This window comes from Balearica regulorum, chromosome 5 (assembly GCF_011004875.1).
Source record: "Balearica regulorum gibbericeps isolate bBalReg1 chromosome 5, bBalReg1.pri, whole genome shotgun sequence".
NCBI lineage: Eukaryota > Metazoa > Chordata > Aves > Gruiformes > Gruidae > Balearica > Balearica regulorum.
In genome coordinates this window covers 70,140,340-70,167,069 of record NC_046188.1, presented here as the reverse complement: position 1 = coordinate 70,167,069, position 26,730 = coordinate 70,140,340, and the positions used below count along the sequence as shown (strand labels likewise).

General features: G+C 45.6%; 1 protein-coding gene across 4 annotated transcripts; it reads right to left on the bottom strand.

Moving 5' to 3' along the window:
• Window positions 1-14: 14 nt before the first annotated feature.
• Window positions 15-26,709, bottom strand: DEAF1 (DEAF1 transcription factor). Of its 4 annotated transcripts, XR_012835878.1 has the most exons (14): window positions 26,273-26,709; window positions 25,146-25,243; window positions 24,622-24,751; window positions 23,666-23,812; window positions 22,715-22,854; window positions 21,919-21,984; window positions 20,913-21,039; window positions 19,375-19,503; window positions 18,487-18,615; window positions 13,936-14,186; window positions 6,656-6,721; window positions 4,858-4,947; window positions 4,456-4,631; window positions 15-2,167 (listed from the first exon to the last, which is right to left on the bottom strand). XR_012835878.1 is itself a non-coding variant. In XM_075755620.1 (13 exons), exons 1-13 carry the CDS (start codon window positions 26,568-26,570, stop codon window positions 4,527-4,529), a joined length of 1,776 nt encoding a protein of 591 aa, XP_075611735.1. In that variant the 5' UTR covers window positions 26,571-26,709; the 3' UTR covers window positions 3,688-4,526. The 4 variants fall into 4 exon arrangements, 2 of the variants coding, with proteins under 2 accessions (XP_075611735.1, XP_075611736.1); XM_075755620.1 differs by lacking the exon at window positions 15-2,167 and having other exon boundaries at window positions 3,688-4,631; XR_012835879.1 differs by lacking the exons at window positions 15-2,167; window positions 4,456-4,631; window positions 4,858-4,947; window positions 6,656-6,721 and adding exons at window positions 12,162-12,655; window positions 12,890-13,043.
• Between the last annotated feature and the right edge of the window lie 21 nt (window positions 26,710-26,730).

Here is a 26,730-nt window from a genome sequence, read left to right as displayed (position 1 = left end):
GCCCACCGCAACTAGGAGGAGAAGGAACGACTGGGCTGGGTTTTTTTGTATAGTCCATTAAAGATCTATTTCTGCCTACGGTCTGCTGTCTTTGTTGGGGAGGAGGGAAGGAGGAGAGATGGCAGCTGAAGGATGCTGGTTCCCAGCTCTTTGTAACTGGGAGTCGCAGGTGAGCGCCAGTGGATACAGCTCGGTTACTCTCGCCCCTGGAAACTGCAGGCGTAGCCACTTTTTAACACTTGGCGCTTGATATAAGCAGCAAGAGACACCACAAGACAGCAGAGATGGTTCTCGGGAACAGCTCGTGCTTTGGATTTAGGTGCTTTGTCTGGTTTGGGCTTCGCTTAACTGTCACTAAGCAAAGCCAAACAGCCCTCATCCCCGCCGTGGTCCGGGGAGGCAGGAGACCCTTGAAGCGTGCAGCTGCTCTGGCCCTGAGAGTCACAGACGAATTCCCTGCTCGCACCCCTGGGAGGTGGAATCCTCCCTGCTCTGTCCCAAGAAGCGTTACTGAAGGAGGTGGCTGAACACAGCCCTCCCTGCCTGCAGCCCAGCCTGGCCGCGGCCCGTCTCCACCAGTTCGTATGATTTAAACCAGGAGGACAAACCAAGCTGGTGAGTCCAGGGCAAAATCGAGCCCTGCTGAAACACGCTGGGATGTGCCCCGGGTGCTGCTCGAGCTGCTTTCAGCCGGCTGCGGGCCTGCCATGGCCTCTTCTGGCTGCTGGGGTGGCGTCACCGGGGCTGGGGGGGTAACACGGACAGGAGTCTGGGGGGAACGAGGCTGTTGTTAAACTCATTTCCCAGCTGTTCACGTGCCAGATCAGGGTCTATCTACCTTTGTAACCTCCTCCTCTCCCTTTACTCTTCAGTATTTTAAATCCAAAGACTGATTTTACTCATATTTGACAAGGCGACATTAAGGTCTTACAAAAACCCCAGACAAATCGGCCCTGCCCAGTATTCCTACCCCTGGGGGCAGGAGGGCTGGCCCTGGCTGAGAAATGCCCAAATTTGGCCGAGATCTGGAGAAATCTGAAGTGTCTGGGGCGGCACTGCTCCGTAATTCCACAGCTTCCAGTGCAGCCGCCCTTCCAACGCACTACAAAGTCGGGCATCGCTCATCCCTGCCAGGCTGAGGAGGAGTGCCAAGCACGACTGACAGCTCCCAGCCACCTCGTTACCAGCTCCCAGAACAGCCTCTTTGCTTTGCTAATTGTTCTATTTTCCCTGCTTGGGTCACGGTCTGCGCTCAGGCTGCTGGGGCACGGAGCACGCAAGACTGGTAAGGATGAGAGTCGTAAGGTCCTTGTAAGAGCACGTGCAGCTGCCTAGTAGTAATTTTAGATTTACCCATCCAATGACGGGTCAATAAATAAGTGATGTTATGGCTAGTTCTCCAGAATTCCTTTATCAACCCGTACAGTACCTGCCAGGAACCATTTCCAGCCTGCAGGAAAAAAAATCCTGTATACCTTTTGGTAAACCTGAGCGCGACAACGCCACGGGTAGCCAGAGGAGCAGCTGCTGCTGTTCTCCGAGGCTCGCGGTGGGGGAGAAAATGATTATTGCACAAAACGGGAATCTCAAGAGTAATGATTTTTGTATAGGGTTGTTGCTTTCTGAGGGGTAATTTGTCTGTTTAGAAACAAAAGGAAAAAAGTACTGCAGGAAGGTCTGAAGCTTTTCTTTGACTAACAATTGCTCGCTCAATTTATCATCAACAAATAAACATATTAAATTCCCACATAATTATATTGTAATTTTTCGAGGATTTGTGGTTTGCCGCTGTGTTGGGGCGCAGCTGCCCCAGATAGCAGGGCTCTGCTGGGGAGCTCCCTGAGAGCTTTAATTAATTACAGGTGACTCATACCTACAATTTCGTCATTTAGGAAAGTTGTCCCACTCTCTTCCAATTTTTCTTTCCCCCTACAAGATTCAGCAAAGCCAAGCTGCAGTGACCAAGGCTCAGCTATACTCGGCCACAAACTCTGCAGTAAGGCTGGTGGAGGATTCGCTCCCCTGCTGCCCAGTCACCTACACGAGCAGGAGACCCGACAAGCTCAAGCACCTGGTATCTCAGCTCACCTCTTCACGTAGCTGCACTTGTCCTTGAATCCGCGCAGAACTGTTTCTCAAACCAGCAGCACCATCCAGGGACCGTTCTCTGTGGAGAATGCACGGTGAGCCAACAAAAACTATTATTTTCCAGCTGAAAGCTGCGTTTGACATTGCGAGCGGCAGCATTAGCACTCCAAAGGTGCCACTTGAGATCCAACCTTCGCTGCATTCTAATGCGAGACGCTGCTGTCTCGCCCTGGTTTATTTGAGGAGCGACTCACCCACAGATTGACTGCGGCTTGGCAGCCTTCTCTGAGCACAGCACCCACGCTAAGGGGGCTCGGACCGAAGCAGCAGCACTGCTTGTTGCCTGCCCTTCCCTGGGCTGGCCTGGCCACAGCGGCCAACGGCTGAACGACCAGCTCACGGATCTGGAGCACGCACAGACCTCCACCGCGGCGCCGTGCCGAGAGCTTTGTGCCTACTCAAGGGTGCTGCTGAGGCAGGTCGCCAAAAGCAAACTGGTGGTGCGGCCCAACGGCAGCGCCAGACGTTCGACATTCTGCGCCATTCCATGTAGTCAGAACCTTAATGGGCAACAGACGGAGGCAAGAAGCCCTGTAAATTAGCCGCAGTACTATGGGTTCAATTACGACTGTCTTTTCAATTAACTAATGGTCTTTAAGCTTTACAAAACAGGCAATCATAATTTAACTGTGAGAAGACACCATTACAAATACTGAAGTAGTACTCTGGGAAGCAGGAATGAGCATTCTGCTATGGGAATTTAAAGAATTGCCTGGTCTTTCCTTCCCAGGAGCCTTACAGGTCTAATTTCAGTTCTCATCCTGCTTCAGTTCCTGCTTGGCTTTCCTCCAGAGAAGAGTTTCCTTCGGAGGAGGCCGGCAGGCTGCTGCCTTCCCTCTGCTGACGCCAAGTCCTCACCCTCGGTGGGCGACGGTCCCTCCTGTCAGCAGGGCTGCCTGTGTAACCCACTAAGCCCTACACTTGGAGGAACAACTTTTCCAGTGAACAGCCGGAAGGTGACATCCATCAACGGCCACCAACCCGTCACCCGCCCTCCAGAGAAAGGTCCTGTCTGCTGCCTCTCAGCAGCTGCTGCTGCAGGGAAGCCCTACGGACGGGCGCTTCTGAAGAGAGAGCTCAGCAGTGCAGCAAATGCTGTGAGAGATGATAAACCAGGTTCCGTCCCCTTGTAACGCCCGGAGTGTAACGTAACAAGACCTCTGAGATTCACAGAGGAAGGAATGGACTTGTCAGAAACCGTGACTGCAAGACTTCAGTATTTTCCATCATGTTTTTTTCCATTTACGTTCCTGCAGCTCTGGATAGAATTTTCTCCTTTTGACAGCATTCATGATGCTGTGATTCAGAGGTGACCCCTCTTGGAGGACGAGCTAAACAATAATCCTCCTCGCTCAACACTAAATTGGAGTGAATAACCAGACGGACAAGTAACCCCTCACAGTTGTTATGCCCACAGCTAAGAAAACCACCAGAGAGGTGTGCGTGTCCACGGAGACTCCTCCAGCCTGGGGCATTAATCTTCAAACACGAATAAAGACATCTGATTAGCCTAAGTTATTAAAGAAGTACATTAATAAATTAGTTTGTTGCAGTGAATGAAGCAAATAACTTCACCGCTTCTTTAATTAGTAGCTACTAAACCGCAATGACAGGACAGCTCTCACTTTGGGTTTGATCAGCTCTGATTTTGGCCGGGTGGCTGAGTTTGGCAGCTGCACTAACTCAGCCGCTTGCTGCATTTATCGGTACTTTAAAGTGCTGCCATGGGAATTAAACACTACTGCTGGGCACACTCATGCTTTCACTGCATTTTATTTAACAACTTGTTATTTTTCACTTATATTCAAGTGCAGAAGCTCCAACGTGTTCCAAATTTGCCCAGCACAGACGGAACACAGGAAAAAAAAAAAAAAAAAGTCCTTCCGATGGCAAACTAAGAACTTAGTACTGACTTTTTCAAGGCAATTAAATAAACCAAATGAAAGTTTGTTTCTTTTTTTTTTTTTTCAAACAAGAGGTAGGGAGGCACAGGGAGAAGGAAACACTGGCAAATCTCATTGCAGCACCTGCTTTAGATCCATCTCAAGAGAGATGATGAGATTGCTGTAATCCACATGGTGGAGGTTCCAGTCTGGCAAAGTCAAAGCTTACTTAAGCTGAAGGTGGCTCCCAGCTGCTAGGCTGCAGTTAGGTGGGGTCTGTTTTTTCCAGATGAGGTTTTCACAGTCTCTGTATTATTCAAAGTTTTGGAAGAGGATCAGGAATAGGCAAATGCTGTCACAGTATCAAAAAGTCTTTCAAAAATGAGTTTGCTAGTGAGATGAGTGTGGTTTGTAAAGGACAGACCGTTCATGCCAGGTTGCCGATCCAGCCGGCCGCACCACGTTGTTCGTGAACGGTTAAAGAGGTAGGTGTGCTCACACGGTGACTTTCTCCATGACACTGTCTGTGACGTGCACCTCGTCGGCTTGCACCGTCACTGTGGCCGACTGGCCACAGATATGCTGGTGGTCCTTCCAGTCCTGCGAAGGAAGAGCAGATGGAAAGGCCATGAAGGGAAATACAGGGGGAATCTCATGGTATCAGTTACTGACAAGCACTTCAAGCTCTCCCACCCTATTCCAGTGCAGACACCAGCTACAGGCATGGGCAGATGTCCCCTTGGACACAGAGAGCTGTCTGACTCTCCCCAGGGTCACGCAGCCCTCTCCAGATGACTGAATCTGTAACTCACAAACAAGCTTATACCTTCCGCTGGCAGAAAGTGGAGCAGTAGTTGACTTTGTGGCATCCCGTGCACTCGTTCGTTGCCTCACGACCACAGTTGACACAGGACTGCTGTGAAAATGGACGGCAAAGCGACCACGTCAGACAGAACAACAGCAGGGAGGTCACCTGTTGTTGTACGTAAGCGTAATACAGTGTAACACGACATAACGCAAGAGCAGTGGTAAAGCCTCTGTTTCCCAATATATCCTCAACACAGGAACACAAACCAAACGGGCCCAGTGGCTTCTGGACATGCCTTCAGAGACCCGCTCTCCTCGCCATGTTAGCAGGGATCACTTTGGAAACCAAAATGTACCTCTGTTTTCCTTTCTGGTGGGTCAGAACCCCTCAAAACCGTGGGTGAGGTCATGGAAATCTCTCCACAATAGCACAGAGATGTCTCCCTCCACGTAGGTCGTGTATCTTACCAACCACAGCCAGGTTACTGCAGGCTTCAGCAGGAGCCAGTTCTAACCAAGGGCAGGTATGTTCAAACAGCAGTGTACAGACTATAAATTTAAAACTTTAAAAGGCAGATTTGGTTGGTGGGTTTGTTTGGTTTCTAATCCTGCATATGTCTGAGAGAGGGTCTGAGGAAGGACAACAGGAGTGGGAATAAGGATGGGACCCTTTGGTTTAATCTTTCCCTGGTTTTAGAGGGAAAAGGGATCTGCTCCCATGGGCTGAGCAGGCTTATGCCTTTGCCAGTCAGCAGCATGACTACATAAGCAGTATCCAAACAGGGAAACAGAAGACAGAGGAGTAAAATTAAGAAGGCTATAACAGGAGCAAGGACTTAAACCTAGAAGTAAGATGAGATAGGATACATAGATGAAAAATCACACCTGTTTTTTAAAGAATATTTTTGTGTCTATCGCTTTAATCTTGTATCAGTGACATCAATTAACATAACCTGTATATTTAGGTGGAAATATCATTGAACTACCACAAAAATAAGCACTTCACAGAGCATTCCGTTTCCAACTCATTAAATTACTGACAAATCATTAGCACGTAAGAGCAGCAGTGTGAGGCTCTGACAGGAAGCGTTTCTCGGCTGTGAAAGCGGTGCTCGACACAGGCGTCTTTAGTCCCACCAGCTCCTTCTCTTTTGAGCACAACCAACCTAACGATCAGCGCCCTGATTAACACCGAGTTCATCACACCATCTGCTCACATCTTACCAACGTACCTACAATTAACAATTGGTGTGACTGAGCTATATTTGTATTCCTGATGTACAGCCAGGGGTTCAGGCCACCAAAAAGGGGCTTAAGGCTGCTCTTTGGGACTTGCAAAGCCTGTCCCAAAGGCATACTTGGTTGAGGCTGTTCATAACCTGTACGGTATTGGAAAATGTTGAAAATACACAGTGTGTGCGCTTGTACCTGGAGATCTTAGAAGGACTACTGAATAGCACATACCGCTGTAAGGGTTAAATCATGGGTCCTGCACTAACTCAACTCATACTCCCATTCCAAAAGCCAGAGGGAATCACGCAGCTCTGAAAAGCAGCAATACCATTACTCAGAGGTGAGTGAGATTGATTAACCTGGCCAGATGACAATAAAGGACTGGGAAAACCTGTAAGGCTTGGGAAAAGGGACACAATCTGCTCGAGCAGAGCATTAGTCCTGCTAGGGAAAGCTCAGATCTCTGCCAGAAGGCAAGGCCAGACATAGAATACATGACTTCTGTAGCAATGATGAAAATCTGCATCTTTAAATGGAACAAGAACAAAAGGCTCTTCATAAAATACAAGACATCCCCAGCTTACCTTGATGATGATTTCTGTTTTCCCATCCACATCATCTGTTTGTTGAAATAACTGGTTCTGATATTGCTGCAAGGAAAAATACAGCAGACTTGTCATTTCACAGCCAGAATATGACGTGAGGGGTTGAACGGGGTGCTCTGTACGGAAGGCCCTGACACTGAGCTTGCTTCTGTCAAGCCCAAAACTGCAGTTGCAAGAGGACAGAGGGGACTCTCGCTCCTCCCTTCTGAGAGAAGGGCACGATGACCTTACGTGGAGACAGATGAAGAAGCCTGTGAGAAAACGGCCCGAGGTGACAAACTGCCAGTTAAGTACCGCATTTACTCAAACCCCACTCTCCCCACTCCATCCAGCCAAGCATTCCTTCTCACCACACGAGTATCTAAGAAGTTAGCAAAGGAAACAGGAGGAAAACGTCAAGGTAATAGGGCCAAGTGCCACCTTCTTGGGCCAAATTTTGGGTCAAGTCCAGTGATCCTAAGCCACTAACAGGCAAAAGGAGTCTGGGGGGATGGCATAGCCCAACAGAATGGATTAGGAAAAAAAACACAGACAAAAGGAACACACAGCGTCAACCATAACCATTATTCCTCCTTTTAATAGACATAAAAGGGTTTTCAAACAGTTTTTCATTTAAGCATTCCTCTGGAGGTGACTTTTAAAGCACACTTTGGGTGTGTTGCAGATTTACTCCAAACCAGTTCAGTCCAGCCTGGTGCCACTCCACCTACTGCCTTGCCACGCTCAGCAGCGAACACTGCTGAGACAGGAGTCCTAAACCAAAGGAATTCCAAACCGATCCTGGCTTGTGTGCTAACCCTGACTTAAATTTATTTGGAACAGTTAAAAAGCAAGAAAAAAGCCGAACCCCCACCTTCAGGCAAAGCAGGTTTATCCAGGGGTGACTATGACCCAACATATAAGGAGATTAAAGGCTTAATTTACAAGTGTCTCTATGACCTGACATCACAGTATTTATTCTCCTGTGAAATCACAACCTTCAAAACCTTTATATTGCCATGACACAAATTCAAAATAAAAAACTCCAGGGAGATGAAGGAGGCGGCAGGGAAACCACTGCAAGGGGTGTGATTGGGTTCTGCCATTATCTGATGAAGAGGTGAGACCAGGCTAATTAGCAAGACAGGACACATGCACGGCATCCCCAGTGCTTCCAGTACTGCGTGGGCAAAGTGGGCATCAAGTGTATGGACATTTCAAAAGTACTATTTTGAAAACCAAAATTGTGTCCAAGCCATAAGCATTCTTGTGAAGACAGGGAATACACCGGCAAGCTTGAGATGTGGCCTCTGGTGTAAGAATCAATCCTGCCATGTCTCAGGAAGAAAATGACCGTAAGTCGTGAGAGAATTACGAACATTGGTGAGCACCAGCCGTGGAGAAGCTGGGACTCAACGCCTCGTACTGCAGCCTCTGCCCTCTGCCACTCCGTGCACCGGCAGAGAACTGGGCTGGCAGGAAACGGTGGATTCTTCAGGAAAGGTTAAAATGAGTTTTCCACTGTTAACTGAAAGACAAATGACCCACGTTAAGAGTACTGGCCTAGGAAAGCTGCGTAATGTTTCTAAACTTCGTTTTAGTGAAGAAAGTGGGAATACAGATGCCAAAGCGTGCGGTGAGCTGGCATTTCAACCCAGCTTGAAAACCTTTGTGCACATAATCCCAGCTGGCACCATCCCCTCCCCAACAGCCCGTGCAGAGACAGCGCCAGGACCGAACATGCCGAATTCCGGTTCTGCAAAAGTGCTGCAGCTCCAGAATTAAAACCTTTCCCACCACCAGACGCCACCTCATCCTCTGCAAGTGCACCTAATCCTGTTTTCCAGGGAGATCACCAATGAGGAAGAGATCAAGAGGAAGCCCAGCCACCTCTGTCCTGGTCTAAGCCACAGCAGCTCCTCCACCTCTGCTCTCAGCCCCCGAAACCTGCTGATGGAAACCACACGTTTAACCTCCTTCTGTCTCCTTTTTATCTATTCGCATAGCGAGTCCTCTGGTTCTGCACAGCCCATGGTGTGAAGAATTGGAGCCATTCAGAAACTATGGAGAAGGGAAAGGTGTGATAAGAGGGAGGATCAAGACAGACACAACCAGATCTCTCAAAAAAACAGCTCCAGAAAACCGATAAGCTCCAATTCTCAACCGTTTTCACTGCTGGTTGGGAGTACGCAAACATTATTTGCTTACTAGAGCTACACTTCTTAAATGCCTGACCCTTTTTAGGTTAATTTCATACTCTCTAGCCCTGAACTGTTTTAATCTTTCTAAAAAAGAATTCAGATGGTCCAGCTGTTAGCTGATTTAATCTTCCACCTTGTTTTCAAATGGGCTGGGCTCTGAAGGCATCACTGCATTACACAAAGAAGGCTATTTAAATTAAAACACTGGTCAGATTTCAACACTGATTCTTTTAAATGTATACAGAAAAACTATTTAACGCATTTCCTGAATATCTTTATTATCTTCCAGCAATGTCTTCTGGCACAGAATTTGGGGAGTTCATGTATTCTACCCCTCCTAAAGTTTATCTGATATAAACGATGGCTTAATGCACACTCAAAAAAATTACTTTGCCAAAGCGCACAGACCTCTGTGTAAAGTGCTGTCTTTAATCCATTCCTTTTGGGCCAGTCCTGCAAGTTGTCAAATATCTCTTGTACGAGACACTGAGCCTTTGCTGCCGCACTCACTCTCTTCCTAAATGTTTTTCCCTAAATCAAAAAATGCAGTAAACCCAACATTCAGAGAATAACCAAAGAATCAGATACACTCAGTCACGAGCTAATTAACAGTGAACTTTGTCTTAACAGCTGCAAGAAGTTCTGACAGAGCACTTGTATGCAATGAATCCCGTGCAAAATGCTGCAATTCAGAAAAAACTTACAAATATTTTGATATTTTCTTGCAATAAGCATGACACATTTTAGAAGTTAATATAAATGCTGAGCTGGAGGGTTTACAGTTTGCTTTTCTTTCAGAATGTCATTCCCCAAGACTTCTGTGCAACATAAACGTAACTTGTATTTGATGTTTGCCACTACAAAGCTGTGCGCAAGCTGAGCACCAGCTGCACATGCGCCTGTTTACACACAGAAAGCACAAGGCTTATGCCCATCACCGTTTCTTGCCTGAAACTAACTCTGCGAGGGCTCTGCTTATTAATTACGGAGTTCTCATCATCAACAGGCACATGAGATACTGCAGACAGCATACACAACAGGAAAGGTATTTTTAACTGCTTTCTTAGACTCTAGACAATTTTGTTTCAAAAGACATGATTGCAAAATAGGTATCCTCATAAATGCTGCAATTATAGATTTCAGGCTTACAAATTGTCCTTATTTCTAGGACTTAGAAGGTTAACGCTTTTTTACACAGCCTTTTACCAGATCCTGTCACTTTCCAAACTAGTACGCAAGGCCTCTGTGAAGGAAGCATTATCCTTATTTCAAAGAGCAGGCTCTGAAGCCCAGAGAGGCCTAGGACTTACCCAGGGGCATCAAAATAACCCGTGGCAAGGACGGAAACAAAATTTGGAAGAGATCCGCAGTCTTGAAATTCGCCCAGCAAGCCACGAACCTTAAACAAATTTACCGAAAAAGGACAAAGATCGCAACAGAGTGCACGTGAGGAGTTCCAAATTACAAAATTATGTGCAAGAAAAGCTCTGTTGGTGAAGCCTTTAGCTCCAGCACTGGGAATCTGACCTATAGTTTCTTTAGAACAGCCAAGAATGTCACCAGACCCTGCCACAGGGCATTCTATGGCTGTAATTGTACCAGTAGGGAGGCAGAGTGAAAAAAACCTCACATCAGACATGAGAGAAGAGGGAAGACAAGCGCATTTTTCCATATTTTCTCTAATTGCCTGTGAAGATTGGCATTTATATTCCACTACTGTACAGCCTGACGCCTAAACGCTCAGCATTTCCCAGTCCAGCCCCCCTGTTGTTTTTAAGGACTCTAGGTATTGCCATGTGTCTGGAACTGCAATTAGGGATCCAACCCTCATGAAAAATTCAGATTAGACATGCCATCTTAAGGAAGAAACGTGACTGTGGATGCTTCTAATTTATGCTGCACTTATAATTTTTTACGGTTTCCACGCGCTGCATTTAGCAGATCCCCTTCCTACCACAATTCCTCTCTGACGCTGGCATTTCCACCTTCAAAATGATACAAACGAGGGGAATAATGTATTCCTAAGACTCCTTTGAATAGTCCTGGATAATACCATTAGCAAGGGTGACCAGAATGAAACAGTGATGTCCGCTCTTTGACTTCACAGATAAGAACGTAAGTGTACAGGCAGCACAAACGCCTCCCCTGCTCAAAGGAAACTCAGAGCAAAAGCCTGGCTTTCACAGTTCAGAGCTCTGTAAGTCCCACAAGCACTTACCACTGCTCAGTATAGAGGACAACTTCTGGTATTTAAAGCTAAGTCAACTAAAGTGCTGCAATATGGAAGCAGACTGGCTCATTTGTGATATTTAATGAGCTCCAAAGCTCATTAAATAATAAGTATAATAAGTGAAACACAATATAGTGAGTGATTTGCAATGTACAAGGCATATAAACTGTAATTAAAAATTCTTCATGCTTAATTTATTGCTCTCTAGGAAGACTGAAACAAAACTAGCACACAAATAAGTTTTCCTATGTGTTCACTGTTCTTGCCACTTCTCCTCTACTCTGCTTAAACTTGAGGCCACTTCAGATTTCCTCTGAAGGGCAGGTAAAGGCAGCACTGTCCCAAGCGCTCTGTCTTGCTCTTGTCAGAAGGCAGAGCCCCTCTCCCTGTTCAGCATGGGTGACAGAGCAATACGGTCAGGGATACGGACAGTTACAAGATCAAAAGTGCTTGAACTCAACAGCCTCAAGAGCTGGAACATTAAACTGGAGGAATAGCTCTGCACCGCTGTGAAAACTGAAGATACGCGTTAGTTACAGTCACGGCAATGAAGTTTGTGCATCCAGTTGGGAACCAGCCTGCTCCTAACAGATTTCTTTAATCCTGCTATGTATTAAGTCACTCTTCCAGGAAGAGCTGAGTCTACAGCTCTATTATAATTTAATCTGTTGTACAGCCTTTGCTCCGCAGCTCTGATACAATGACACAATCTTTCACTTCTAAATACCTAGGAACATACTGCAGCACAGAAATTCAGCAAACTGGTGGCTCTCCCGCAGAGAACTGCCCACACTGCTGCATTCACCACCCCCGCTCGTGCAAATGGAGGAGGTGGCGAGAAGGTTCCCCTGTTTGTTAGCCCTTGGAAGTTCGTTCAGTGTAACGAACACAAAGGGGTGATAAAGCACCTGTTTCCTTTCCAGCAAAAATCAACACCAAGGTAGGAAGGCAGACACCTCTTTCTCGCTCTTATGTACCTTAGACCACACACATACTTAGGGTGGGAAAGAGAGTTGTGTAACAAATCAGGGAAACATTCATGAAACTGGAAAAGCACTTTTGACCAACACAAAAGTAGATAGCCAATTATTTGACATTTATTGTAATTACTTCCAATGCCAGCCCTGTACCCGAAACCCAGAGTTTTTTCCAAATATGGAACTCACTAGAAGGAATTCAGAAATAGCTACTTGCGATATCGCCCAGATGGTTCCAGAAGCTAGCACGCAGCCGCAAGCTTGAGAATTGTTATTTGGATATTAAAAAAATACCACCGTGAGCAAGTGTTTTTATCAAAATACAGAACTGTTGAGGTACCCGTTACATGATAAGACCGGTAAGACACACAAGTTGTATAACTGGGCATTCAGCAGTTACTGAGAAAGGGGCTTCCTCTGGAAACACGCACGTGCTCATCCTTGCCTTGTAAAGTCAACACTTTAATCAATATACAGGAGTGATTTTAACTCCCATTCCTGGGGCAAGAAGAAACTAGAAGTCCACTGAAGTGGGCTGGATTTGGATCAGAGGATGAGAGGAATGGACTCTGAACAACCGTTCCAGAAACCACTGTAAGGATAAACAGAAGGGAAGACAGCGCATAAACTGGAAAAAGAGCAGAGAGCGAAGTTAAAAAAAGTCAGATGTTCATCTCTAAACTGTGTCAAAGCTTCCAATTTCTCAGTATCCCACGCTCTACACAGCATTTTAGCAGCAGATGGCCCAAACCTGGACAGCAGCACGAATACCCATTCCGCCCAGGCGGAAGGCAGGGAAGAATTAGACTCTCAACGTATCACACACCTGCACATCAAGGATGCAGCGTACAGAAGAGTTTAGCAGAGACAACGTGGCAAAGAATATCAAAGACGCTGCAAGGACTGTCATAGGGGTTCTCAGTTCTCAGCAAAGTCTTCCCACACACATTTCTTCAAGGTCTCTTGCTGCACACTCGTGCCTATGAATTCAGTGGAAAGCTGACGTTAGCAATAACGCCGATGGCAACAGCAGATAGTGTGGTGTACAGGAAGGGAGTTCATCAGCTACCGACAACGCCACCAGTTTCACAGTACATTGCCCCCCACCTCTCTCCCTCAAGTCCACACCAGCGGCTGTGGATCTGCGGGAGAAGGGGAACGCATTCAGCAGTGCATGGAGCCAAATTCGGGGTGCATGCATGAGCTGGTGTTAAGAAGAATCCAGGGTCCCTACCATGCATCAATTAAAGAGAAGAAAAGCAGGGAGAACAGGGCAGTCCTTGCAGATAATCCCTTACAGAGGAGAGAAGGGCCACTGGGTACAAGCCAATACTCTGGTAATGCCCACCGGCCTGGCAGTCTTACCACAGGACTTTGCTTGCACAATGCTCAGCAAGACACCTCTAAATTTTACTGCTTATCTTGCCCATAAACTCTGCAGCTTGCTGTTCTTTTTATCCCTCTGCCTCTTTGGGCCATCGAAAACCTCTTTGATAGCCCTGCTCACTTGACATAAAGAAAGCAGCCACCGCACAGCTGAACACTCACCATCTTTCCTATACCAGGATTCAGTGTCCACATCTCATAAATTTAAGGATGGCTTATGGGAGAGCTCAGGACTCGTAACTCCAGTTTGTATTACTAGCCTGCTACCCGCAGCTCTTGGAATCCCAGAGCACTCTACTCCTTTCCCCATGATACGAATAATTCAGAAACATTTGTCTTGGTAATACTGCTCTCAAGACATTGAGAAACAATTTCTAAGGGCTACCACTGTTACAGTCAGTGACAACCAGTGAAATACTACTCTGTTCATCACTCAGCCAAAACGATGCCCTTGGCTGAGTCAGCTACCTCCCCTAGCATAATTACCTCTTTCCTCTCCACATCAGCTTGGATTTTTGCTTGCGTGACAGCAGCCTCGCGGAAAGAGGAGCTGGCCTGTTTGGCCTGTTCAATGAGAGTCTTCAGCTGCTGGGCGGTGTTGAGCAATGAATTGACCATCTCTTCCAAGTACAGCCAGCTCCGCTGCTCCGTCACCTCCAGCCCATTCACCACTGAAGGGGATATGGCTTTGGTGGGGGTCGTGGGGGGCACCGCCAGGGCAGGGAGCGAGGTTAACACTGAATATAAAGAAAGAAAAAGAAAATATATAGAATTAGGGCATTTCATTTTCATAAAATGGGAGGGGGGGGTTGTGGGTGTTTTTGTTTGTTTGTGGGGTTTTTTTATTTAATACAGTCTGCAAGAATTTGCAATCTGGCTGTTTTTGCTGACCCACAATGCACAGAATCCATCTGTGCAGAACAAGCCCTTGGGGCGTTCTCTAAAACACATAGGCCAGAAGGACATGTACTCCTGACCCTATTTACTCCGGGAAGGAATTAACACCTCCTAGCATTGCTGCAGAAAGGCACAATTAGGCAGTGAAAGCAGCATTCCTGGAGACTCCTCTGCCACTGTCATCACAATGTTCCACCTCATGTTTCCATTAACTGTCACTAACTAAGGTTGTAATAAGTCCTTCAGTGACTCAAAAGGTCAGGTTTTCTGAAATATTCTGATGTCACTATACAGATGTCAATTCTCAGGTCACTGATCCCCTCCACTCCCTGAATTCTGATCTTAACCATAACTCTGGCCCAAGACTGGAATATAAACAAGACAGTTATCATCACCTCAAAATTACATGTATTACAAACATTCCAAAACCACCGGTTGGGAAGCCCTTTAAGAAAACCCTCAACAATTGTCATTTCTTTGGACGCCTTCGTCCTGCATCCTACTCATAAAACAAACTATAGCCATAAAATACACATCTCACACTAAAAGACCACAGATTTTAATAACAGGTATTCAGATCTATATGTATCTGTTTCAAAGATCCTAGGCATTCTGAACAGCAATGCTCCTTGCAGCTCTGAAACCTCTCCTTGCCCAGTCCCAAAGGTGAGAGTAAATGTATACAGTCCAGATGGAAGTTCTAGCTTCAGACACTAACATCTCCTGACATCTGCTTTACATTTCCTGCCTTGGACAAGAAATTTCCTTCTTGAAAACGGCCCTTCACTCTGGTAAAAACTAGAATGCTACAGGTATGAAATGAAATACAAAAGCACAGAAGCCCAGCACTACTAAACATACTCCAAGGGGCATTAAAAGAAGAAAAAACCTCCAAACAAACGAAACAATTATTGAGCTGTTGCAGCCTTTACTTTTTCATATCCTAGCCACAATCTTAGCAGTAACTGCAGTTTGTAGGAAGCCACCAGAACGAAGCTAAACTCCCACCATTGTAACCTAATCACACTTTCCTTGAACTTGCCTCTAACCCCCTCAATTATCGAAGCTCTGCAGTCCTCCCTTTCCCAAAGCCTGTGTTAGAAAATTAAAGTGCTGGAAAAACAAGGTCTGTCTTAGCCTTACCTTTGCAAATGTTTCAAAACCAGCAGTTACTGTGTCACTAAAACACCTACTTTTCACATCACTGGGCTTGCAATGTACACTGGGAGACCAGAGAGTGAGGAAATTAAATGTAGATCCAGGATCCCAACAATACACAGTGTAAGCTCACCTCAGGCAACGTTTCCAGGAACAAATGTTATCTGGCTTTACTTTTCCAAAATTTAACTCTAACTCTGCCATAAATACTCTCCATCTGCCATAAAATTAAGTGCAAGACATTCACATCTACCTCTAAATTCCTAACTAAACTGTTTGCTAGAGAAAAAGAGGGCACCACCAACTTTGAGGCTGTGCAGTCTTATTACCCCAAAATCTACTAATAGAAGAGCTGTTAGTATTCCAGGTTGCAAAAGCCAATTAGCTTCCTTGATTTTTAAATAGCGAGTGACACGTTCACATCATAAACGCATGACCATTCCAAGTGATAGATGCTATTGCCTTCAGAGAAACATTTAACACAGCCGGGAATACAACTTCAGAAGGGCTGGACCATTTAAATCCTGTTCCCATCCCGCCAGTGTCTGCTTTCCTTTTAGAAGCATTAATTTTCACACCTCTAGCGCCTCTGCCAAGCAGCTTGTCTCCCAGCTCCCGCACTGCTGATGCTACCCAAGATAATGCACAGATAATGTCCTTGAGCATCTGCAGCACTACAAGGGAGTGCCCTGCAGACAGCTGCAGGCAGCAGAGATGCCACTGCTGCGTACTGACCATTCTTTTCATTAAAATGGACCGTTACTGGAGCCGGAGTCTTTTCCTTGAAACCAGAGTTAATAAATTTACTAAACGGGAAGTTCTTGAACTAAACGTAGGAGGTTGGAGTCTCTGAAACGCACTTTATTCTCACTTTATTACCGGTCTCCCATCGCAATCCATTTTGGATGGCATCGCAGATATTGGCACGCTGTCTAAGGTGGCTCCAAAAAGAAAGGCAAAAACGAGCCTCAAGCCTCTCTCGCTGAAGGATGGGATGCAGAATAGCAAACTGCACAGCCCAGTAGACCCCCTCATTGAGGAAAAAAACCTTGATTACACTTCAAATGGTACTTAAAATTCAAATGTAAATACTGTCCTGAAAAAATTCAACTGTAATTACTGTCCTGAACAGCAACAGGCCAACACACCTTTCTGTACCAGGCTGCAATCCCAGCAGTTCTACTCACACTGAACCTCTCCTTAGTAAAGCATCTGCAGACAAACAAGACTTCTTGCAAGACCGCATTGAACACTGGATATCTTCCAAGACAGCAATTAATTTAAGCGCGTTAACGCTTCAACCCTTTTCAAGTCATATCTGGTAGTTTTTCGTGCAAGCAGCAAAAGCTGAAAGAATCCAGCACAGATTTGTAGAGAGAGAGCAAGTCTCGAACCCCACGGTACGGCAGGTCACCGCATGTTAGATGTGCAACCTTTTCTGACAGCATTGCAAGTTCACCACACAGGTAAACCGACATTTTACACTCAATGGCCCTTAATTAAAACAGTAATTTCAATCAATTTGCACATGACTGGCAGAGAACTATTTGCACTTAGATATGAGTAAGAGATAAACCGGTCTTTTATCAGTAGCTGTTTGCAGAAGAGCCTTTCCTGCTGCTATATTTCCAGCACAATATTTATCCCCACGTGGCATTTGATAACTTATCTAACAGGAATTACTTCCGATTCCTCATTTTGGCATAGGTATATCAGTCAAGAGAAAGTATTCACCGGTTAAAAAAAAATAAAATCAATGTTTAATTAGTAACATCAAGATCTGACTAAGACTTAAAACCACCAACCAGATTTCATTCTGGACAGAGCAGGAATGCACTGTGCTGCTCCAAATAAGTAAAAGGTCATACAGAAGAGAGAACACAGGCTTTAAAAAAGAAAGCCTTCAGACTGCACAAAGAATACAACATGTTTACATGATCTTTTCTCGATGTCTGAGAGAACACTAGCAGAGATCAACACCTGCCTGTCTTACAGCTCCTCTGTGTCAGCGAGATCAGTAAGTATCAGAGTAACTTCACAGAATCGTAGAAATTAGAGAAGTTAAAGGCCTATAAATCACCTAATCCATCAGCCAGCCAGTGGCAGACTGTTCCCAGCTGTATCTCTTGTCCAGGCTCGATAAAAACACATAAAGCAAGAACATGTCAAGTTTGCAATTCCACTTTCTTCAACACTTCCAGTCTGTCAGCACAGGCAACACTCAAACAACATTGTAGTTCACTTAATTTATCAGCCAGCTCCCCAAATGGAAGGTTGTTAAGTTTACATAATATAATTACATTTGAAGAGATATTTGATAATCAATTTAACTCATCCTATCAAACACTAAAGGGTTGATTTGCATGTGTCATTTTTCATACTGTTTTGTCTTTTTTTTTTTACTCCCGTCTACGTGAGCGCAGCAGGGGAGGGTCTCACTGGCACTGGGTAACCAGCACCTACCATTCCAGCGCAAACATCAGTGTTAAGGGATGAAAACTGACATTGGATGCAAGAACAGCACACCAAACCTGCCCAAAACTGCCTCCAGCATGTATCAGTGGATTCATAAAGAGATGGAAGAATTTTTAGAAAAGATTCTGTGACATAATTTTAAAGGGGATGGTCTCCTCAGATCAAACACTAAATAAATGTTTAGCCACAGTGGCCAAGTGGTCACAAAAGCCTTGAAGCAAGAGCCTTAGGAAAGGCAGGGGACTGACTGCAAGATTATTTAGGACACAGGATCACAATAACCTCCTCTGGTAGAAACCAGCAAATCAAAGTTCTCAATAATGGAGTGAAAAACTTTCCACAGAGTGGAAAACACGCTTGTCCAAATCTTAATAACTGCAAAATTCATAAGCACAACAGAGCAAAGTTTATTTTTCTGCCTCAATCTTTACCTTTGCTGAGAAAGAAGATTAGAGAGTAAATTCAAGCACTGCTAACTGTGTCTCACATGACGGACATAACACTTACCAATTTTGGGATGAGACGTTGGCAGTGCAGCTTCAGGAAAAGGTGAAATCTGACAGTTGTCCTGGTAACTTGGATAGTGAGGTTCTGGGTGACTGACCCGGCAAGGCTGCTGGACATTGGTATCTTGAACTGCAGAAGAACAACGGCAGTATCAATCACTGTATCACATAGCTGTCAGGCACTTCTTACGCCTCTTTCACCCATATTATTTTTACATTTTATACAAGTTCCTACACTCTATGATAACTCCAAGGGTTGCAAATGAGAAACAGTAGCATGATCTTACACAGTTAGCAAGCAAGGCAACCTTGTACTGATTTCACCATTCCCTGCTTCCACTTTTAAAGCAAAGGTTACTGCTGGCTCCCCTCCCACGCATCTATATATTTACAATAATCAGGGGACTTCAAACTGTGGTTCTCAGAGCAGGACAGCTCCCTCAGCAGAGCTCACAACCCCAGGTATGAATCAAACTGAAATACATGTCACGCATTTATGTTTTGTTTGATTTACTCTAGCATTTTTCAGCATTTTTTACTTAGTTTCAACACTCAGCTAGTTTGGGGTTTTTTGGTAGTATTTTAGAACGAAGGAAGAGTGAAAAAAAATGAGAGAGATGACATAAAACATTAGAAATCACCAGAAGTGTAAATTAGCAGCTGCAACATCTGGACAAAACTTCTAACTTCTTTTGTGCAACTGGTAAGATTTCAAGCTGCTGAAATCTTTTCAAAGGAAGGACAGTGGGTTACGTACAGTCTCTCTGTAAGCTCTTGCAAAATAAATCCTTCGTGCAGCATTCAAGATGCTTCTTCCTATAGCAGTGGGCATCCAAACCTTTTTTTTCTCCTTCTCGCAGATGTCTAGCAGATACACCTGAACTCTTACCCGCAGCTCCAGTGAAAACATCACCCTGGGACGGACTTTCCGAGATAATTGCGGTGGCTTCCACTGTCGATGCACGGTCAAATGTCAGAGCACCAGAGGTAGTGATCTGTCCAGAAGGAGTCACGGTGACTGGAAATATTAGAAGTACTTTCATAATTAACACTCAGTGCGGAGGCCTTGGCTGTTTAGCTGTTGATATCCCTGTTCTGAATCATCCAGAGAACTCACAGATCAGTAAACGGCCTGTGATACCCATGTTTGGATCACACATATGGCCAATACAATTGGAAAGGGGGATAAAAGCCCCGTTTGGCTTCTGAAGGCACTGCTGGCCTCCTGCAGGCCTCTGTTTATTCTCTGGGTGTACGAGGCCAGAATGTTCACTTACAACATACTGCCTCCCAAATCACCACTTTTTCAATTCTTCTATGAGCAAAAACCTAACACCTACCAGAAAGGTCCAGTGGAGCTACAAAACCCGTCAGCTTCTGGCTGATGCTGATTTATTACAACTTTAGCAAGAGTGGATCTTACTACTTAAAGCGACATAAAAAACCCAAACAAAACAACTCTACAGAATTGTGTACTTGTGTACTTCTCTTCCTGCTGTTGCTGGCAATCTAATCTTGCTTTTGGCTGTTCTTTTTTTGATTTCTGTTGCTTCCTCCTCAATTCACTGTGTAATGTTACCATCCAGATGATGCTCGTGTGATGAGAGCAGGAGGACACATGGATGTGACTGGGAATGTGTGAGCTGGATGAGCTTGCAAATTAATTTCTTTTCTCACACAGATGGTTTGACAATCAAAAACAGTAAGTAACAAAGCATGTCCTGAATGTTAGAGAGGAATTTGCAGATGAAAGCGTCACCTTCTGCCTCTTTCATTAACGACTTTCAGGCTGTGAATTTCATTCCAGCTGCTTAGAGTTTACTTTTCTATGTATTTCAAGAAATAGCACAAATCTTACTCTGTATCCCCCACCAGTTTCTATAGGACAAAATCCAACCACAGGGGCTGGAACGGGGATTTCCGGCAGAGCAGACAAGGGCCAGCCTTCCCCTCCACCTAATTTCAACAGGAGGAAATTTCTCCGTTGTCATTTGTGAAAAACCCACCAACCCATCAGGGCCAGGACGCCACAACTGCCCCTTCACTGCCAGGCTGAGAGAGCAGGGAGCGGGGGGAAATAGAATCCAGACCTCTCTCGGAACAAAACACAAAACCTACTGCTCACTGCGAAAGGATGTTAAGATGCTTAAAACCAAGTCTCCTGGAGGTCTAGAGCTGCACTTTTTCCTACTCAATTTGCAGTCCTGATGTGGCAATACTGTGCTAGTATCTACAAAATAGGAAGTGAAATTAGCTAAAGACACTGAGCCAATAAATCTATCCAATGAAAAGGAAGTGGCAAAAAAAAAAAAAAAAAGACATTTTTCTCAGTTGGCTAATTCCATGAGGCCATTGACAGACATAAAATATCTACTGTGGCAATTCTTCATCAAAAAACAGGAAAGCAATTTTTATCAAAGAACCTACATGTAGTAGCAGCTGTGGCAGGAAGCAGAGTGATGTTTTTGGGGCAATCCTTCTTCACTGGAGTTGCAGGCATTTCATTTTCTTTTTTCCGCCTTTTATACGGTACAAAGAGTCGTACAGGGCCACTCTAGGCAAAACACACCCAAAAAAAAAAAAAAAAGGAAAAGGAAAAGGCATCAGGTGAGGCATCTCTGTGGGGACTTTGGGTTTACTCTCATCCTTCTAGATGCAGCTAAGGTCAAGCAGCACGTATTCCCATGGAAGGTGTGTGGTTTGCAACAACTGATCAAAAAATTCCTACTTTTCCAAACCAAAAGAATTCTGTGAAAGAGAAGTTACACTCAGCTCCCTCCAGCTGAAGAGGAACAGATTCAGCCTCTTCCCACTATTATTTAAGGAGCAGGACTGGGCAAATAACTGACTGCTGGCCAAGGTGGTGGAAGAAAATGGAACAAGAGCGAAAGGAAGACAGGAAGCAATTAGTTTCAGGTCTAGGAAACAAGCAAATCATCCAGTTCCTAGCAGAAAAGAAATGCAAAACACTACTTCAAGTCAAGCTAAAGACTTCTGCTTTCAGGACTTTAACATCATTTTTGAAACAAATAAACAACAAACCAAACCAACCAACCAAGCACTTTAATATGAAGATATGGATCCAACACAGAGTATTACATTACTTCCTTACAAAAACATTTTTTTTCCAGCTCAAAGAATTGTGAAGTTTGAGTCAAAAATCACAAATAGCTTTGACATCGCCAAAAGGCATTTTACATAGATACGTTACTTAGAAAAGAGGAAAAAAAAGAAAAAAGATGCACTATCACCCAGATTTCCTGAAGCTGCTAGGCAATAGTGGTAGCAGCTCCTTATCTGTTAAGGACCAGGCATGGACAAAGCATGCTGCAACCACAGTACGCATGAACATTTCTAGGACGCTCACAACTGCCTGTGGCAGCTTGACTGATTAATTGTTCTTAAACTAACGGATATAACACCTACAACTCACCAAAGTCATGTCGTCGCAGCAGGCAGCACAAGTACAAGAGGCAGCATGAGGATTTAATATCCCATCCTGAAATTAGAAGATTACTAGTTCAGCGTTAGTCACCAAAACCACCGAGAGCACGACCGTATTCTGCAAAGAGATTCAGACACTCCCAGAGAGACGTACTCATTCCTTCCCAGGGACCCCACACAGCAACGGAGAGGCCAGCTTCCCTGCGTCATGGCGATGGGGTGAGCGGGTGGGAGGGGAGTGAAAGAAGAACAAACGATTTTCAAACCAAAAGGCAAGGATATGTGAATTTTATAAAGTTTCTGCCCAAGCAGAAATCAACTGTCAACCTAATGGCAATGCCAAATTCTCCATGAGACTCCTGGACGCTACGGGAAATAAAGGACCCAAAGCAATACTCAATAAATGGTGCAAGTGAAGAATATGTTTGTCAGGCAAACAGAATTGAGCAGATAAGGATATTGAATTACAGTATCGTGGGTGAGAGCTTACTTCTCAATTTCTGCAAAACACAGCTCAAGGCTGGGCTTCGTCCTGCACAAACTGTAACCTCTTTTCAAGTACAAGCAAGATTCATATAATGTTATTTGAAAACACATCTAGAAAAATTCTTCGCACATCACCGATTCTCAACCAAATCAAAATGTTGCTTCCGAGTTGCCCCACGGCACCGTCGCACATAACTCTGCTGAGGCAGCGCACACAGCTTGGACTGCAGCGTGGGCAGACTCTGCCCTTACCCTACCTGCCCCTTCCAGCAGAAAGGAGGAAGCAAACTTAACCTTACGTGAATAAGGCACTGCAGTGGCCTTCCAGCATAGCGGATGCTCCTCTTCCAGTCTTTGCTGCTGGCTCGTCCCGCCATAGCTTCAAATTCAGTGGGGCTGTACCAGTTGTCCCCTTGCTTAATGCACCTACCACGGCCTCCTGAAATAAAACAGAAGAAAGGAATTGTTAGTCATGGTTAAGAATCCTTTTGCCACTTTTTTAAAGAAGTAAATACTGAAATTGCTGAACAAAACAGCAGTTAATCTATAGCAATCACCACACACGCCCATCCACTACTTCTCACCACTCTAGAATAACCATGCCTATGTATTATCTTCACTGTAATAATGACTGTGCATGTTTAGAGAGCTCCAACTTTGGGCCTCATCAATGCATCACAAGGCTAGAAAAAATTACTCATCCACAAGACAGACAAGTCTTTCTTGGATGAAGACCATGAATTTAAGCCCTTCCTTAATTTGCACTGAATTTTCTAATCCTTCTGGTCGTGAAGAAAACTCTGTATCCATGAAGTGAGCGCTGGGCTGTGCAGTCAGGCTTGCGGACAATTTTTGCTGCTGCTTCTCCAGCTTTCCCACAGAGATAAAAGAGAAGGGGAGGGGCTAAGGCAGCTAAGGATTCCCATTAGGAGACAAGCTGTCTATTTTCCGTTCCAGCAGGGATTCTTTAGAACTTTGTAGAAACACAGGTCTACTTCTCAGACAAAAAGGAGTCAACCTATTACTGGGGAGACTCACTGCACAGCAGCTTATATCTTCACAGATTTAAGAAAAAAGTTTAAAAGCTTGTCAAGAAAGAGCAAAACAGAAGAGAATAGTAATACCGAAGGGACTAGGCTGGCTAAGAAACTGTCTTTTTTTCCTCATGATCAGCCCTTACAAGTATCCTAATAAAAAGCAGAGTGCACCAAGTGCTGTCACACTTCCTCACCCCAGAAGGTCATTGTTACCTGAGCCGAGTCTGTTTTTATACAGAATGCCACTGATATTCCGGCACCTCACCGGGAGCTCGTTCTCATACACAGATGGGTCCCAGTTATACTTGGTTCCAGTTTTTTCTTGGACGGATGTTAATGGGGTAGGAGGAGATTGCGGTCCTTTGGAAAAAAAAGAAAAGAAAGGTGACAGCAACCAAAAAGCACACTGGCCATACCTTCACACGCTCAGCTCGGCTGGAGCAACAGTGTCAAGTGGGTAACTGAAGCAGCTGACACCTCTCCATGGCAACGTGAGTTACATGGTGCAGCGCAAAAAATTCAGCTTGAACGTTCTAAAATTGACTGAAAATAACAGCATTAAATGCCGAGGTTGTAACCTGGAGTGGTGTAAGCAGCTGGCTGGATCTTCCCCTTCCCAGAGGCCGATCCTGTACCGTGTTTGAGACTGCTGCAGGTTTGCCATGCCATCTTGTGGGCAGAAAGAAACTGCCAAGCAGCCATAAACTTCACAATAAAAACACCAGCTATCGTGACATCTAAATATCAGCAAGCGGCCTGAACGGATTCAAGGACCCTTTGAAAAGAACCCATGTGTGGAACTAGGAGACTCACATTTTTATTATTGATATTAGAATGATCCATCTGCCTTTGGGGTGGGATGGGTGTAGAGAGACATGTGACAGCCCAGCAGCAGGGCAAGATTTTTCAAGAAGCTTATTTGCAAGGGCTAGGGCAAAGAATAAGAAAATGAAATATATTTCTGACAGGGAAAAAAACCAAAACAACAAAAAAAAGTATTTTACTCCCAAGAAATAAGAAGTACCATGTGAAGAGGGGACAAACGATCCTTGTAAGGCAACTGCATAATATTATGCACTTCATGTTTTTTAATCCTAGAAACACAACTAAAGTGGAGAAAAAGCAACCCCTCAGGGAGAATGACACTTCAAGAACAGATTGCCTTATACCTGGTGTGAGAGGTGCTGATGGCCCCTTCAACCCTGTGGTTTCTACAATGCTGCCGTCTGTGTGAACCACTATGAGAGTGGCTTTTTCAGTATTCAAGCTGTCCCCAATTTGGAGGGCCGTTCTCCCAGACTATAGAAGAAATAAAGAGTTTAAATGTATAGAGTTAAAATACCAATGTATTTTAGTATTCCCCCAAATCTTCTCAAAGGTACCCTAAACCACCAATCGGTATTAGGTTAGGTTTTGAGGTTTTAGCCAACCAAATTCAAAGGTTACATGTTCCAGGTCATCGGTTCCATTACAGAATGAGTATATGGGGGTGGAAAGGTAAAAAAACTCTCCAAGTGATAAAGGAAAACCAGTATGTCCCCCAGCTAATGGTTTTGTGGCTTAAAGTCTTTATGCTGCAATGAACACGTTATTGTTGACCTTACTACTGCTCGAACACAAACCAAGCTCTTCGTTTACACTAAGACAGTACGCACGACTTTGTTAAGGCCCTCAACTGAAAGGACAGACTTACCAACACGTGTCCTGAAATTGAAGCTGCGTTTGCCACAGATGTAGTGAAAACATTGTCCGCAGAGGCACCAACGTTGGCTACTGTCACTGTGGTGACTTCTGAAACGTAAAGCAGACATGAAGTTAGTATTCTGCTGCAACCAGAGAGCCTGAAACACAGCTAAATATTAAAAAAATAAAATAAAAAAATTGCATTTTCTTCTTCCTTCCTATTAAAAATTAATTTTATTTTTCAGGACACCTTTAAGTTGTTATAAACACATTCTCATTTATATTAAGCTTTGGATTGAACATGCTTTAACGTCTTTGAGAGCAAAACAGTAGTTATCAGCATGTGATGAACTAAGGGAAAAATGAATATTGCATCTGTACTAAAATAATGCCCAAACTGTGATGCTTTTTATGAAAAGCGGGGTGACTGGCAACCATCAAGAGAACAATTGACTCTCCCTCTGCCACACATTAATTTCTAGGGTGCCATTACCTGTACACCTGGTCCAGTTAAAAACTATCCAAACTTACAGCCAAATGTTTCTATGATATATATATATATATCATATTTGACTGCCTAGCTAAAACCAGGCGGCTTTTGCTACTACACATGGGGTAAGAGTGAAAAAACCACACGGAAGCTGACACGGAGATACCAATCTAGGTATGAAGGGCTCTGAAATTTTCTGCGTATGGGAGCTTGCCTTCAAAAATCTGCACGTTTCGGGGCACTTTGTTAATGGGACACAGGGTCAAAGTAATTTCAGATCCACAAAAGCGGCTCTTACTCATTTTACTCTGACGTGCGTGTCGTGTGAGAGTGTGATTTTCTAAGCGTGTGGGAGTGACTCAAGCCCCAGCTGGCCGCTGCCCTTTCCTCACTGCACCCCCTGAGGTAAATGGCTGCATCTGAACGCCGGAAAGGCGGCAAGGCTGCAGGGAGAGGGCCCGAGGGCCAACGGCCGGGCTTGCCGGCTCCAGCCCTGGCGGAACCGAGCAGCAGCGGTGGCTGTGGGGGCCGAGGGAGCGGGGAACACTCACGGCGGGCCGGAGCCCCCGGACAGAGCGGCCGGGACGGGCGGGCGCTGCCGCCGGGGGCTGAGGGGAGCTGCGCATGCGCACTCCGCCCGCCCTGACCTGCGAAGGCGGCGGCGGCCTCGTCAGCGCTCGGCAGGGGCTCGGCTCCCATCTCGATGTGCTCGGCATCTGTCGCCATCACCGTCACCGCCGTCACCTGCGCCGCCGCCTCCTCCTCCTCCTCCTCCTCCTCGGGCTCCGCCTCCGACTCCGAGGCTGCCGCTTGCGGCGGCTGCTGCTGCTGCTGCTGCTCGGGTCCTTCCGCGGCTGCCGCAGCCGCCGCCACTGCGGCTGCCGCCGCCACTGCCGCCGCCTCCGCTAAGCCCAGCTGTTTCGCCGCCGAGTCGGCGTCCTCCATCCGAGGCGGGCGGGGGGGAGCCGAGCCCGGCGAGCGGGCTCCAACACCCGCCGCTCCCCCCGCGAACGCCGCTGAGGAGGGTCCGGCGGGGGGGCGGGGGCCGCCGGGTGGGGGGGCCCGGTCCTCCGAGGTCACTCGAGCGCTTTTCGGCGGGCCGCCG